General features: G+C 34.9%; 3 protein-coding genes and 1 non-coding gene across 4 annotated transcripts; 3 read left to right on the top strand and 1 right to left on the bottom strand.

Annotated features, from left to right (window-relative positions):
- The first annotated feature begins 5379 nt into the window (after window positions 1–5379).
- LOC113288787 (1-acylglycerol-3-phosphate O-acyltransferase-like) lies at window positions 5380–9306 on the top strand. Its single transcript, XM_026537908.1, has 9 exons — window positions 5380–5763; window positions 5956–6192; window positions 6323–6369; window positions 6851–6969; window positions 7057–7217; window positions 7627–7736; window positions 7821–7920; window positions 8304–8427; window positions 8859–9306. Exons 1-9 carry the CDS (start codon window positions 5543–5545, stop codon window positions 8985–8987), a joined length of 1248 nt encoding a protein of 415 aa, XP_026393693.1. The 5' UTR covers window positions 5380–5542; the 3' UTR covers window positions 8988–9306.
- Window positions 9307–9718: 412 nt separating this feature from the next.
- Window positions 9719–10218, top strand: LOC113286019 (30S ribosomal protein S31, mitochondrial-like). The gene has a single exon (XM_026534743.1). The coding sequence runs from the start codon at window positions 9767–9769 to the stop codon at window positions 10007–10009; it is 243 nt and encodes an 80-aa protein (XP_026390528.1). The 5' UTR covers window positions 9719–9766; the 3' UTR covers window positions 10010–10218.
- Window positions 10219–12666: 2448 nt separating this feature from the next.
- Window positions 12667–12739, bottom strand: TRNAE-CUC. The gene has a single exon. It is a non-coding gene; the product is annotated as a tRNA-Glu (tRNA).
- Window positions 12740–12823: 84 nt separating this feature from the next.
- On the top strand, window positions 12824–16420 carry LOC113288786 (protein ACCUMULATION AND REPLICATION OF CHLOROPLASTS 6, chloroplastic-like). Its single transcript, XM_026537907.1, has 5 exons — window positions 12824–13704; window positions 14021–14281; window positions 14372–15338; window positions 15651–15790; window positions 15949–16420. The coding sequence occupies exons 1-5, from the start codon at window positions 12883–12885 to the stop codon at window positions 16237–16239; spliced, it is 2481 nt and encodes an 826-aa protein (XP_026393692.1). The 5' UTR covers window positions 12824–12882; the 3' UTR covers window positions 16240–16420.
- Window positions 16421–16582: the final 162 nt, after the last annotated feature.

Below are 16582 nucleotides of genomic sequence, written 5' to 3'. Positions count from 1 at the left end.
AGAAAAACCCAAAGAGACCTCCTTGCGTGCAGGAACACCAGCTTTGTAGCAAATACTCGCAATAACATCCTGAACTAAATCATGACGAAACTTCAACCCCACGTCATTAGCACAATCTAATGCATGGTCTCCAAAAATATCCATAGATCTATTACAATAAGAGCACAAACCATCTTCAACAAACAAAGGGATGCCAAGGCGATAACAAACAACTTCTTTAGAAATAGCCTGCCCCGGAATGAAACAACTGCTCTAATATCCATAGATCTATTACTATATTTATTTTTTGAGATATTTTTTCTAAAAAATTATTAAGTATCTTCTACACGTCAAATAAAGGAAACTGTTTCTATTTTTTTTAAATGAATAATATTAAGAAAAATAATGTTGAAACCAATATTCATTTTGGTTGATTATATTTTTTTATCGAGGTGTTTTGGTTTCTCATTTTTAATTTTGTTTAAATCATGTTATGTTATTTTCATGTTTTTTATTGACGGTTTTATTTCGAACTATTGAACAGGATTAACGATCGTTTTTTGCGGAACGGGTAGCACGTTTTGATCCGGTAAGCATTCACAACTCTATGTATATTGATTTTTAAAATTTGATCAAAGTTCTTACTTCTTTCGAATTGTAAATGTAATCGTAGTTAGAGTTAGTTTTAATATTAATTAATAGCTTGGAATTGTAATTAAGATTAGTTTAATTATCAAGAATTGTAATTGGACATTGGACAGTTTTCTTATAATTTTGTGATTGATTTAATTATTTTATGAAATCGTGATCAACAATATTCTTTTTGATGTATTTTAATTTTGTTTGTACAATATTTTGTTTGTGAATTTAATTGTTAGGATTAAATGTATTATATTTTTTAAACATTTTTGGCAATGCATAGATTTTATTATATTTAGTTATTTTGGGTAATTCGTTTGTTTGTTGTGATTGGTCGAAATATATTATGAACTAAAAATATTATAAAATTACCAAAAAAAACAATATTATGGTGGGGCAAGAATCAACCAGAAGCTCCGGTTAGAGATATCATTAATAAAAGGAAAAGCAAGAGGGGACAAGCCAAACCTCACGAGAAGAAGAAAAACAGAAATAAAGAAAGCATGCTAAAAATTATTTGAATCGATAAAAATGCAGACTCTGTCTGTCACCACCCAAAATTGCTTGGATATGGCGGCTCATTCCACCACAACAATTCTATTGATCCATACAGAGGCAAACAAAATTATTGATTGTATCAGTACCATCAATCCGTGCAAAGAACTCTTTCTTTACCTTAATAATCATAAAATTGTTGGTTAGTCGACCAACAACAAAAAAACATACTAAAAAGAAAAGAAAAAAGAATAATTATTGAACATGATCTGTGATGAGATTAAACAAACCTTAATAATCATAAAATTGTTGATTAGTCGACCAGCAAAGAAAAAACATACTTTTTTTTTTAAAAAAAGAACAATTATTGAATATGATCTATGTTGAGATTAAACAAACCTTAACTTTTTGATCTAGCAATATGCATGAAGCAGAGACAAATTAAATATACATTAATAAGCTTTTATGCATCCTTTAGACAACTAATCAAAAAATAATTATTGTTTTTAATTTACGAAAATATTCGCGGAATGATTTATACCTTTAAAATCTTTGACTAAGGCGCCGCTCCAACGTACATTTATTACAGGTGCACGATCGAGGATACATCCAAAACAGAAACAAAAGTGGATCAGATTAAAAAAATCTATTTTATGCATCTTTAGACATGCTAATCAAAACATAATTATTGTTTTTAATTTAGAAAAATATTTACAGAATAATTTATACCTTTAAATTCTTTGACTTATGCGCCGCTTCAACGTACATTTATAACAGGTGCACGATCTATGATACATTCAAAACAAAAAACAAAAGTGGGTCAGATTAAAAACAATCTTAATAGCAAGAAAGGGAACAAAATAATCATAAAAAAGATAAGCAACGTGGAAACCGTAGAATTTTGGTTTTGCACGAATGCTTTATATAGAGTTACCAAGCCCACAAAAATGCCATAAGATATCAACTTTATTATGGAAATAATATATATATCATAAATATATAAATATTTATTTAAATATTCGTATAATTATATGCCGATACTTGCTTTAAAAATAATATAAATATTTCCACAGTTATATATTTCTTAATCTGTATATTAAATGGCTATAAAAAAATTTGGGGAAAAAATATTATTTTTTCACACATAATATAATCTTTTATCTAATGGAATGAACGATATATTTAGCATATTTACTTATAATTTATTTTTTGAGATATTTTTCCTAAAAAATTATTAAGTATCTTCAAAACGACAAATAAAGGAAACTGTTTTTTTTTTTGAAATGAATAATATTAAGAAATATAATGTTGAAACCAATATTCATTTTGGTCGATTATATTTTTTAACTAAGGATTTTTGGTTTCTAATTTTTAGTTTTGTTTAAATCATGTTATGCTATTTTCATGTTTTTTATTGACGGTTTTATTTCAAAGTATTGAACAGGATTAACGACCGTTTTTTGCGGAACGGGTAGCACGTTTTGATCCGGTAAGCATTCACAACTCTATATGTATTGATTTTTAAACATTAATCAAAGTTCTTACTTCTTTCGAATTGTAAATGTATCGCAGTTAGAGTTAGTTTTAATATTAATTAATAGCTTGGAATTGTAATTAAGATTACTTTAGTTATCAAAAATTGTAATTGGACATCAGACATTTTTCTTATAATTTTGTGATTGATTTAATTATGTGATGAAATCGTGATCAACAATATTCTTTTTGATGTATTTTAATTTTGTTTGTACAATCTTTTTTTGTTTATTTTGTTTGTGAGTTTAATTGTAAGGATTAAATGTATTAGATTTTTTAAACATTTTTGGCAATGTATATATTTTATTATATTTAGTTATTTTAGGTAATTCGTTTGTTTGTTTTGATTGGTCGAAATATATTATGAAATAAAAATATTATAAAATTACCAAAGAAAAATATTATGATGGGGCCAGAATCAACCAGAAGCTCCGGTTAGAGATTTCATTAATAAAAGGAAAAGCAAACAGAATGAGGGGGACAGGCCAAACCTCACGAGAAGGAGAAAAATAAAAATAAAGAAAGCATGCTAAAAATTATTTGAATTGATAAAAAGACAGACTCCATCTGTCACCACCCAAAATTTCTTGGATATGGCGGCTCATTCCACCATTGAGACCGTATAATAGCACAACAATTCTATTGATCCATATGTAGGCAAACAAAATTATTGACTGTATCAGTTTCATCAATCCGTGCAAAGATCTCTTTTGTTACCTTAATAATCATAAAATTGTTGGTTAGTCGACCAACAACAAAAAAACATACTAAAAGAAAAGAAAAAAGAATAATTATTGAAAATGATCTATGATGAGATTAAACAAAGCTTAATAATCATAAAATTGTTGATTAGTCGACCAACAACGAAAAAACATACTATTTTTTATAAAAAAAAAAAGACCAATTATTGAACATGATCTGTTTTGAGGTTAAACAAACCTTAACTTTTTGATCTAGCACTATGCATGAAGCAGAGACAATATGAATATACATTAATAAGCTTTTATGCATCCTTTAGACAACTAATCAAAAAATAATTATTGTTTTTAATTTACGAAAATATTCGCGGAATGATTTATACCTTTAAAATCTTTGACTAAGGCGCCGCTCCAACGTACATTTATTACAGGTGCACGATCGAGGATACATCCAAAACAGAAAACAAAAGTGGATCAGATTAAAAAAATATATTTTATGCATCTTTAGACATGCTAATCAAAACATAATTATTGTTTTTAATTTAGAAAAATATTTACCGAATAATTTATATCTTTAAATTCTTTGACTTATCCGCCGCTTCAACGTACATTTATAACAGGTGCACGATCTAGGATACATTCAAAACAAAAAACAAAAGTGGGTCAGATTAAAAACAATCTTAATACCAAGAAAGGGAACAAAATAATCATAAAAAAGTGAAGCAACGTGGAAACCGTAGAATTTTGGTTTTGCACGAATGCTTTATATAGAGTTACCAATCCCACAAAAATGCTATAAGAAATCAACTTTGTTTTGGAAATAATATATATATCATAAATATATAAATATTTTTGTAAATATTCGTATAATAATATGCCGATACTTGCTTTAAAAATAATATAAATATTTTCATAGTTATATATTTCTTGATCTGTATATTAAATAGCTATAACAAAATTTCGGCAAAAAATATTATTTTTTCACACATAACATAATCTTTTATCTAATGGAATGAACAATATATTTAGCATATTTACCTATAAGATAAATAAATAAGTAAATATTATTTTTGGACAACTACATTTATTTTTTGAGATATTTTTCCTAAAAAATTATCAAGTATCTTCTACACGTCAAATAAAGGAAACTGTTATATTTTTTATTTTTTTTGGAAATGAATAATATTAAGAAAAATAATGTTGAAATCAATATTCATTTTGGTCGATTATATTTTTTTTATTTTAGTTTAAATCATGTTATGCTAGTTCCATGTTTTTTTATTGACGGTTTTATTTCGAACTATTGAATATGATTAACGATCCTTTTTTTTTGCGGAAAGGGTGGCACGTTTTGATCCGGTAAGCATTCACAACACTATATATATTGATTTTTAAACTTTGATCAAAGTTCTTACTTCTTTCGAATTGTAAATGTAATCGCAGTTAGTGTTAGTTTTAATATTAATTAATAGGTTGGAATTGTTGTTAAGATTAGTGTAAATTGTAATTGGACATCAGACATTTTTCTAATAATTTTGTGATTGATTTAATTTTGTGATGAAATCGTGATCAACAATATTTTTTTTGATGTATTTTAATTTTGTTTGTACAATATTTTGTTTGTGAATTTAATTGTTAGGATTAAATGTATTAAATTTTTTAAACATTTTTGGCAATGTATAGATTTTATTATATTTAGTTATTTTAGGTAATTTGTTTGTTTGTTGTGATTGTTCGAAATATATTATATATCAAAAAAAATATTATGATGGGGCCAGAATCAACCAGAAACTCCGGTTAACCACATCGCTCGAAAAAGTTCTGTTTTTATATTGAGAATAAGAGGCCTCGTCAGTAAACAACTAAAATTTGGATTGCAAACAAGTGATGTCACGAGTGACTTCATATAAACAGCTTTTCATTATTGAATTTTTGAAGCAGCACGAGCACACCCTTGAAATGCTGACAGAAACGTATCGGTTGGCACTTTCCTTCCATTTTCCATAAAGTCAGAAGAAAATTTCTTTTGACCTTCTAGACTGTATAAAGCGAGACGGCAATTTATATACACCGAATCAAAATACTTGCACAGAGGTTGAAAATACCAGAAATTTCGGTATTTCAAAATTTTGTTTGCTGCGCACGATTGACTACCGCCATTAAATTTCTCTTCTCCACACAATGAATTACTGAATTGAATGAGCAGCAGAAACAGCAGAAGGTGGGCGAGTTCTTTCGTAAAAATGGCAGAAGCAATAGGGAAATCTAATATTGAAGCAACAGCAACATCGACATCAACTTCTACTAGTACTAGTACTAAATCTGGATCTCGATCTCTTTGGCCTTCCGTTCTTCGTTGGATTCCAACATCCAATATTCATATCATTGCTGCTGAAAAGCGTCTTCTTTCCTTAGTCAAGTTAGTACATCTTTACGAACCCTAAATTCTTTTTCTCTGTGCCTAATTTAGAAAATTCGTGATCTTTTTTCTATAATTTTGTTGATAAATTCTTTGTGTTAATCCTTAATAGGCCAATTCCATTTCCAAATAATATGGGCAACATTTTGGTAAGGAATTCTTGGCTAATTTTGTGAATTATCTGCATTGTAGAACTCCATATGTTCAGGAGCAGGTTAATATAGGATCAGGACCACCTGGATCGAAAGTTGCATGGTTTCGTTCTGCGAGTAATGAACCTAGGTTTATAAATACCGTTACATTTGATAGTAAAGATGATGCGCCAACACTTGTTTTGGTTCATGGGTATGGTGCTTCTCAAGGATTTTTCTATCGGAATTTCGACGCTCTTGCCAGTCGTTTTAAGGTTATTGCTATTGATCAGCTTGGGTGAGTTGTGTTACTTCAATTCGCATTTTGTGCGTGTCTTGATTATCCTTCCTAAGGCTCTATTACTTGAAGTTTATGTCAGTAATACCATTTTTTTTGCCTCATTTGTATTCGTTTTCTGTTTTTACAGCTGGGGAGGATCGAGCAGACCTGATTTTACATGCAGAAGCACAGAAGGTTGGTTTTCTTATTTTAGGCGGTAGGATGCTTAATCAGGAATTGAAATTTGAATCTAGAATCAGTTTGAAAAAAATAGATGGGTATGCTAATTGGTAAAACAGAAAATTAGGTTAAAGGACCATTAAAATGGGTATGCTAATTGGTAGGTTCTCTAGGAAAAATAACCTACCTATCTAATTTACCATGCACATTTCAATATGCCTACCCAAATTTATCCAGGATACACTATGCAGCACATTTTGGTGTGCCTACAAACACCAGAGATATGCACACTGAAACGTGGATACTGAAATTCGTTGCGTCGTACTTTTTGTCAACGAGAAAATGTGTGTCCTAAAAACTACTGACTTCAAATTTTGGTCCTTAAGCCTAACAATCTTTTCGTAACAGTACTGTACTTCTGTTCTTTTTATTCGAAAGTGTATCAGGGTTGAAATAATAGAGATTGTATTAAAGTTTTGGTTTTGCTTGGATGCAGAAACTGAGGCCTGGTTCATTGATTCCTTCGAGGAATGGCGCAGAGCTAAAAACCTCACGGACTTTATTTTACTAGGTCATTCTTTCGGCGGGTACGTTGCGGCCAAATATTCCCTCAAGGTAAATATTTGTATTTGGTTAGTGTTTGTTGTGTCAGAAATATCATACCTTTGTTTTTTATAAACTCTGATAAACTTTCTCCTGCAGCATCCTGAACATGTTAAGCATTTGATTCTGGTGGGATCTGCTGGATTTTCTTCAGAAACCGATGCAAAGTCTGAGTGGCTTACTCGATTTAGAGCGACATGGAAAGGAGCTGTATTAAACCATCTATGGGAGTCCAACTTTACACCTCAAAAAGTAGTTCGGTAGGTCTCATACTTCTTCTCATGTTTTTGCACAGAGATAAAGATATGTTTATGTCAAACTTATAATATGAATCATCGTATTTGGACATTCTCCTTAGTTCTTATCTGTAGCCCCCTAATTATGTGAAATCCAATGTGCTAAAACCCTTTCGAGAAGTAGACTCAATAAAAATCTTACCCTCATAATTTTACTCTAGTGTATCTCTCGATCAAATTCGGTATCAGTAGCCGCTATGGCAATGCAGCTGAGTCTTAGGTTTATGCTATTTATAGGTTAAAAACTAGTATTGTTATCAACTATACCAAGGTAGGGAGAGTTAACCGAAATTTCTAATACTTTATTTGTTGCATATGCTGATTTTCATTTTCTGGAATGTGAATTTTGATTGAATTGCGTTTTCATATGTAGAGGTCTAGGTCCTTGGGGACCTAATCTGGTCAAGACATACACAAGCAATAGATTCAAAATAACTTCGCCTAGTGACGTAATGAATCAAGAGGAATCCCAATTGCTCACAGGTACTTTTGAGTTCTAACATACAAAATAAACGTTCAACCCGAGATGGCAAAATATATTTCTTACACCATGTCAACCAATTGCAGATTATGTTTACCATACTCTTGCTGCCAAAGCTAGCGGAGAGTTGTGCTTGAAATACATATTTTCTTTTGGAGCTTTTGCACGGCAGCCCCTCCTTCAGAGGTTTGATGCTGTCACATTTACTTACAGTGATTTCATTATTTACCTACCATTTCTCCCCTTATCTTAAATTTTTTGTTTTATACTTGCAAGATGTATCATCATTTCTGAGAGTAGGCATAAAGTTGATTTTCTAGCCTAATCCTTTTAGTTAATACTTGTAAATTTTGGTACACGGATTACATAGTTCTTAAAATTAAACAACAGAGTAAGACCGATTTCTGTCATTAGAATTTACTGGTTGCAAGCACATGTATGATCACACATGCGTATCATATTCAAAACTTTTCCCAAATGCACATCAATATTAGTAATTTTGTTATATTTATAAGCTAATAATTGTGCTGAGATCTGATATGGCTTCTCCTTTATCTTTCTTGGTGCAGAGCATCGGAATGGAAAGTGCCAACCTCCTTCATTTATGGTACGGATGATTGGATGAGCTACACAGGAGCCCAGAAAGCTCGTGAGAATATGCCTGTCCCTAGTGAGATTATTAGGGTACCGCAGGTCTGTCTGTCTCTCTTACCCTCACACGCACACGCACCTGCATCATGCGTGAACAAACAAAAACACATATGTAAGCATGCGCACACACAAGCCTATTTTGGAAATAAGGGATGACTCAAATCCCTTTATCACCCACCAAAACTGCACTCTTTGGTGAGATCGAGGCTCATTCACCCTTGACGGATACAGTTCAGATGGTAATATGGTCTCGACTGTAATCTTAAATTTGTGGTTGGGTATTTGAGCCTTGTAAGCACCCTTAGCTACTGGTATCAGAATGAAGTCCAAACTTACTTCACATTGACCATTAATGTTAAACATGCGATGATGATTTCTGCAAGCCATGATATGTTTGCATCTTTATCTTTACTGCTGCATCATTAGCAATTTTGCAAGAGTAACAGAAAAAATGTACAAATGTTTGATTGCAGGCGGGTCACTTTGTGTTCATAGAGAATGTACCAGGGTTCCACTCAGCTCTCTTTTATGCGTGCCGTAAATTTCTATCTCCTGACAACTGCGAGGATTTGCCCTTCCCTGATGGCCTCATTTCTGCTTAAAGGAAAATAACACAAAAGGAATAGAAAACCGTTACACGGAATGGAAAACCATTTGTCTATAGGCCATTCTTATTAAATTGAAAAAGATTTCGAATCATTGTATTTTCTGTGTTATTAGCATCAGAGTTCATGTGTTGTATTTCTTTCCCTTCATCAATTTTCATGTACATAACAATTACTATAAAATTAAGTGTGTTCATTTAGCTGTGGTGCCAACTAGCCTGGAACCATGCAATAAAAAATACTAGTAATTTCAAGTTGGAAGGAATAATCATCAGAGTTTTTTCTTCAATAATCATAAGTTTTTTTGTTCTTCCAATGGGTTGATAGTTGTTGGAACACTTCCAAACTATTTATATGCGCCTTCGTAGTTGTGCATTACCGTTTCATACTTTTGGAAAAACAAAGCAGAAGTTCAGACTACAGGTTAATGAGATTTTCATCTCCAGCCACGGTAATTTAATAACCGGTAACTAGGTGTATTTCCGATGGTAGTTCTTGTGAACTCACACTGGAAACTCTCCGGTCTCCAACTGCTGTCGATTACTCGACCAGTAAGTTGGGATTGTAAGTTTGACTTTTTAACATGAACTCAGAGTCAGATGTTTACAAACTAGATAAACGGTGCGATTGATGAGGACCATGGAAATTTTGTGGTACTCAGCTGTACTAGATACCAATCATACCATCCTGAAATAAACCCAATTCAAGGCATTTCTGAATCAAAAGAGTTTGGGGTTTTCTTCCTCTGCATCTCGAGTGAGTAGGTGAAATCGAAAATGGCGATGGTTCAGTGGTGCGGCGCTATTGCAAGGAGAGTCATGATGGCGGAGCGAGTAGCAGCGAAGCCATCTTTGCCAGAACTGTGCGGTCGTGGTGACAAAAGAACGAAGAAAGGGAAAATATTCAAAGGAACTTTTGGAAATTCAAGACCAAAGAAGGAGAAGCAAATTGAAAGGATTAAAGAAAGAGTTGAGGTTCCTACATCTACTCCTTGGCCTCTTCCTTTCAAGCTCGTATGAAACCTTAAACTTTGATCTCTCTGAATGAATCATCCTCAGACGCAGGAACTAGAAAAAGCTAAGTTGTATTCTGGCATCTCTTTATTGGATATTTAGGGTTAGTATCTTTTGTTTCTGAACGCAAATTGAAGTCTGTACATTTGATTTGAGTGAAAGAATGGTATTTTTGAATTCAGAATAATGATTCTCATTTATCTGTTTCTTTGCAATTGAAATCCTAGAATGGAGAATATAGGGACTGACTGTTTCATACCAAACATATTTTTATAGCCAGGAAGATAGCATACTAGTTTTACTTAAATTTGAGCTGCTGTTCGCGAATGCTGTCAATATGCTGCGAATTAGATTGCTTAATTGCTGATTCTTATTTTATATGTTCTTGTTAATGAATATTGTTGATAGAAGTTATCTCCATGGAAACAAGTTTATGCAGATTTCAGCTCAAACTCCATACATTGTTGTTGGGGTAAAAACTAATCAGATAGAGATTGTGTGCATGTTTTAGGTTAGGTTGATAAGTTTATACTAATAGTGGGTCTGTGGATATCATAGAGAACATCCCAACTCCTTATCACACAGTTTTTGCTTTTGATAGCAAAATGTACAAAAAACAAAGAAGCTGACTATACCTTCAGAGAGAGGATTTTCTCGCAGAGACAAGGTAATCACTTGTCAGTCAAGATGTGGGAAAGAGCCTATGTAGATAGCTTATGAGCCACAATATTGACCTTACGCCTGATAAAGATAAATTAAGTGTTGTGGGGAGCTTTTCTCCTGGTATCATGTGCTAAGGGCAAGAGGAATTTTCTGAGTTCATAATGGAGATATGAGACCCGCACCTTCTCCTTCAGTGTAAATGTTGTCAGCGGGCAAGCTTAATTTCGAGCGGCATACCTTTAGATTGCGCAACAATGGAAGTTTTAAGTTTTGCAAAGTAACAGCAGAAGCAAGAAATCTTTCGTGACATTCTCTTGCAACAACAGCAAAGATGGAAAGGAGGTATTTAGAGTCAGAATTAGCTCCATCTAAGTTAAATTTGTTAGGAGCAGGAAGAGTAGACTTGTTAGGAGTCTGGTTGATGATTTGCACCAGCAGTTATTTCTTTTTTTCCTTTCTTTCCATTTTTACCTATGGTTGCTAGAGACAGGAGTGTTTTAGAAATCATTGATAATTTGCCGATCAGCTTGAAGGTGAACCAATCATCATTAACAGCCTTCCTCCCCTTCCCTAGGATTTGAACCCACGACCTTACTCTTCAACCTGCTCCTAATAGCCAGCCGATAGACAGACGCTGAAGAAATAGTTCTCTCCTCAGACTAGCAGAAGATCAGAAGTTGCATTGCTAGATAAACTGGCTTTTCTGTGTTTTGTTACTTCCTGTTGCTATACTGATTTTGTTGACCTACACCTACTCCTTGGCGTCTTCCTTTCAAGCTCAGATGAAACTTTACCTTTTGTTCTCTCTAATGAATCATCCTCAAAAGGCAGGAACTAGCAAAGCTAAGTTGTATTATGGCATCTCTTATTGGGTATTTATGGTTAATATCTTTCATTTCTGGACGCTAATTGAAATCTGTACATTTGATTCGAGTGAATGGATAGTTTTCTTTAATTCAGAATGATAATTTGCATTTATCCGTTTCTTTGCAATTGAATTCTTAGGGCAAGTTTAAAGCTGAGGATGGTAACTTGTCCATTGTATGCTATTTTTAACCTTATCCTACCTGATATGATTGATCCTAGAGAAGTAGAACTAGATTAAGAGCATCATTTTTTATATATATATATATTTTTTCCCGATATCATTGTGAAACTGAATTTGGAATGGAGAATACAGGGACAGACTGTTTTATACCATACATATTTTTGTAGCCGGGGAGAGTTGCTAGCATATCAGTAAGTTTTACCTAATTTTGACCTGTTGTTTGCTTATACTGTCAGTATGCTATGAACTTGATTGCTTTATTTCTGGTTCTTGTCTTATATGTTGGACGAGTATAGTTGATAGTAGTTATCTCCACTGAAACAAGTATATAGGATGTCGTCTCGAACTCCATACTCATTGTTATTGGTGTAAAAACTAATCAAATAGAGATTGTGCTTGTGTGCTAGTTAAGGTTAGGTTCATAAGTTCTCGTAGTGGGTCTGTGGATATCATACAGAACATCCTAACTCAGTATCCCGTGTTTTTTAATTTTGACAGCAAAACGTACAAAAAAAAAAACAAAAAGGCTAACTGTACCTTTGGAGAGTATTCTCTCGCAGAGACATCATTTGTCAGTCTAGAGGTGGGAGAGAGCCTGTGTAGCTAGCTTATGAACCACAACATAGACCTTGCACTTGATTAAGATTAATTAAGCGTTGTAGGGAGCTTTTCTCCTGATATCATGTGCTAAGGACAAGAGGAGCTTTCTGAGTTCATGTAAATCTCGAGTGACATACCTTTAGTTTCAGCAACCATGAGAGTGTTAAGATTTGCAAATAAGCAGCAGAAGCAAGAACCTGTCGTGATCTTCTCTTGCAAGGAGGTATTTGGATTAAGAAATAGCTCCATCTATGTGATTTGCTTCCTTACACGCCGGGGCGATAAGCTCCTCCTTCCCCCAGCCCAAATGAACTACACCAAAAAAAAAAAAAAAAAAAAAAAGCAAAAATATTTCCGTTGCCGGGACTTGAACCCGGGTCTCTCGGGTGAGAGCCGAGTATCCTGACCACCTAGACTACAACGGAGGGGTTGACGAAGTGTTGAATTTAAACTCCTTATCCAAATCCGAGAAGTGGAACCGAGAGTGCAGATAGAAAGGAGAGGAGAGGAAATCACTAGAAGGCAGACTGGTAGAGAGAGAGACATCATTTTCTACCTCTCTCTGAAAATGGAAGCATCGAACGTCTTCTGTTCCCCAAGAGCACCTCTCTTTCAGCATCACCACCATTATCAGCCATCAAACAGACTTCTTCCTCCACTTCCTCCTCTTCTAATTCATCCTCGCATCAAAATCATTAACAAAAACAACAAAACTGGCAATGCCATGGCAGATAATGGCAGCAATAATAAACAAAGAGGTACCCATTTCATTTGTTTCTCTAGTAGATGGGCTGATCGTCTTCTCAGTGATTTCCAATATCCCACCACCACCGCACCCGACTCTTCTGAAAACAACACAAACACTCTGACTGCTACTCTCCCTCCTTCACCTTCTCCTGAACGGCACATATCACTCCCAATAGACTTCTATCAAGTATTAGGAGCTGAAACTCATTTCTTAGGAGATGGGATTAAAAGAGCTTATGATTCTAGGGTTTCTCAACAACCTCAATATGGGTTTAGTCAGGAAGCTTTATTTAGTAGACATCAAATATTACAAGCTGCTTGTGAAACCCTAGCTAATCCTTATTCTAGAGGGGATTATAATCAGTCACTTATTCAAGATGAAGATTCTACTTTGATTACTCAAGTTCCTTGGGATAGTGTACCTGGTGCTTTATGTGTTTTGCAAGAATCTGGTGAGACTGAATTGGTTCTTAAAATTGGGGAGAATTTGTTGAAAGAACGACTGCCGAAGTCGTTTAAACAAGATGTTGTGTTGGTAATGGCGCTTGCTTATGTTGATATTTCTAGAGATGCTATGGCTTTGTCTCCTCCTGATTTTATTCAGAGTTGTGAAGTTCTTGAAAGGGCTTTGAAGCTTTTGCAGGTAGATTCTTTTGATACCTCTTTGTTTATTTGTGTATTAATTAATTGAGTGTTTCATGCTTTTCCGTTCATTTTGCCTTTCGGTTGCTTTCAGAATTGCCAGTAGTCTCAAAATTTTGACAACTCAATCCTTTTAAATCCCAACAAAAACAGTAATTTACTCGGAAATTTATATATGCAGCAATGTAGGTATCTGTATTGTAATGTTAAGACAAACCCACACATCAGAGAGTAGTGGAAACACTAGAAGCTTTGTAATTTTGGTTTAGTTAGTGGTGACTTTCAACTCAATTAGATCTGTATCTTTTTACATTCAGGAGGAAGGAGCGAGTAGCCTTGCGCCTGAGCTGCAATCGCAGATTGATGAGACACTTGAAGAGATTACCCCTCGTTGTGTTCTAGAGCTTCTAGCATTACCACTAGATGAAGAGCATCAGACAAGACGAGAGGAGGGATTACATGGTGTCCGCAATATTTTATGGGCTGTTGGAGGAGGTGGTGCCTCTGCAGTTGCTGGAGGATTCACTCGTGAAGACTTCATGAATCAAGCCTTCTCACGCATGACAGCTGCAGAGCAGGTGAATAATGTGAAATACTGTTAAACACTTTTAAAGGACCTTAATCTTGCATTTCTCAATTGTGTGTGCTTTCTCATTGCTTTTGTGAAGGTGGATCTTTTTGCTGCAACTCCAAGTAATATCCCAGCAGAGAGTTTCGAAGTTTATGGGGTTGCACTAGCTCTGGTAGCACAGGCCTTTGTGGGTAAAAAGCCCCACTCAATCAAAGATGCTGATAACCTTTTCCAACAGCTTCAGCAGACCAAGGTTGCCTCTCTTGGTGCTGTCGTTTCTGACGATGCCACAAGGGCCGATCGTGAGGCGGACTTTGCCTTAGAGCGTGGACTCTGTTCGCTGCTTGTAGGGGAACTTGATGAATGTCGTTCATGGTTGGGCTTAGACGATGTGAATTCACCGTATAGAAACCCATCTATAGTGGAATTCGTCCTGGATAATTCGAAGGACGATGAGGACACAGATCTCCTTCCTGGGCTTTGCAGACTATTGGAAACTTGGCTAATTGAGGTGGTTTTCCCAAGATTTAGGGATACAGAAGATATACAGTTCAAGCTGGGTGACTACTACGATGACCCTACTGTTCTAAAGTATTTGGAGAGGCTGGAGGGAGTTGGGGGATCACCGTTAGCTGCTGCAGCTGCCATAGTGAGAATTGGGGCTGAAGCTACGGCAGTGCTTGATAACGTAAAGACCACAGCAATCAACGCATTGCAAAAGGTGTTTCCTCTAGGTAACAAAGAGGTGAGTATAAAGCGAAATGAAGATGGCAATAGCAGTAGTTTCTTTTCTGCTATAGAAAGCGAGGGTCCTTCAGGGATGAATACTTTTGATTATTCCGGTGTGTCAACTGAGGTATCTGGGTCAATTAGTCCCAATGGATTCAGAGATGAACAACCAATAACAGAAAAAATAAAAGATGCAAGTCTGAAGATCACATGTGCTGGTGTGGTTATTGGATTACTAACTTTGGGTGGCTTGAAGTGTTTACCGCCTAGAAATGGATTATCTGCATCTCGAAAGGAAGTAGGATCAGCTATGGCTTCTGATGTTATCTATGTGGGTACGGTCAATAATACCTGATTTTATATTATTGTTTTGCATATGAAGCTCGTATTATAGGTTCATTCTACTGTGAAATAATGATTGACCATTTCCTGCTGAGCTCCTAAATGAGGAAAAGCTTTTGTTAGGCTACCCACTTTAACAACTTAAATAGGGTTTTTGTTAGAGCATTATGGGAATATGGAGATTCTAGAAAAATATTCTTTGAGCAGGATAATTGCAATGAATATAGTGCTATATGCATCTGAACCTCTCTCTGGTGTTATTTTGTGAACTTTGGAGATCCATTTTTATCTTTAATTGCTTGTAGATGATTTCCTCGCACATGAAAAACTTGCTGAGGAAATACCAAGAATGGATGCAAGATTGGCAGAGAATCTAGTTCGTAAGTGGCAGACCATCAAGTCTCAGGCCCTTGGTCCTCAGCATAATCTCGCAGAACTGCCAGAGGTTAAGGAGTCTCATTTACTTATCCTATCTTTTCCATTAGCATTTCATAGAAAATAAGAATAGTATCCCACGTGTTCTCTTTCACGAAAAAAATTCTTCTTCTGCTACTGTTCTTTTACAACAACGCCATGGGTCCTAACATTTTCAGACATGACCAGGTTTTGGAGGGTCAGATGCTGAAGATATGGAGTGATCGTGCATCAGAGATAGCACAGCATGGTTGGTTTTGGAAGTACACCCTTTTGGGCCTGACAATTGACAGTGTGACAGTCTCACTAGATGGGCGAAGAGCCATGGTTGAGGCAACCCTCGAGGAGGAAGCTCAGCTCTTAGATGTTGCGCACCCTGAGCACGACGACTCTTACAGCACAACCTATAGCACGAGATATGAGATGTGTTGTACCAAATCAGGATGGAAGATCATAGAAGGTGCCGTCCTCAAGTCATAATTGGATACTTACGATTTTGATGTGTTCTCCGGACGGTTCCCTCACTGTAAATTCCACGTTTCTCGGTTGTGTTCATTATTTTCTGTTTTGTTACTTTGTTGGTAATCTTTTAAAGACGGTTTTCTCTTCTTTCAAAAGATTTTTGGTGATAAATAAAACTTGCCATGATTTGTTAAATAGAGAACAGGCGTAAAAGGACACAGAAATGAAAAATCATAAAAGGCCAGGAAATGAGAGAGTAGACCATGTAACCAAGAAGAAAAGTCTAACCATGTTTGCTCCTCACCGTGGCCACTACTTACTGTTAATTTCATTACAGTGTCTCAATTCTTTAAAAGATTTG

The sequence above is a fragment of the Papaver somniferum genome, chromosome 6 (genome assembly GCF_003573695.1).
Source record: "Papaver somniferum cultivar HN1 chromosome 6, ASM357369v1, whole genome shotgun sequence".
In the NCBI taxonomy this organism is placed as follows: Eukaryota; Viridiplantae; Streptophyta; class Magnoliopsida; order Ranunculales; family Papaveraceae; genus Papaver; species Papaver somniferum.
Note: the sequence above shows the minus strand (reverse complement) of the source record. Positions and strands in the feature narration are given on the sequence as shown.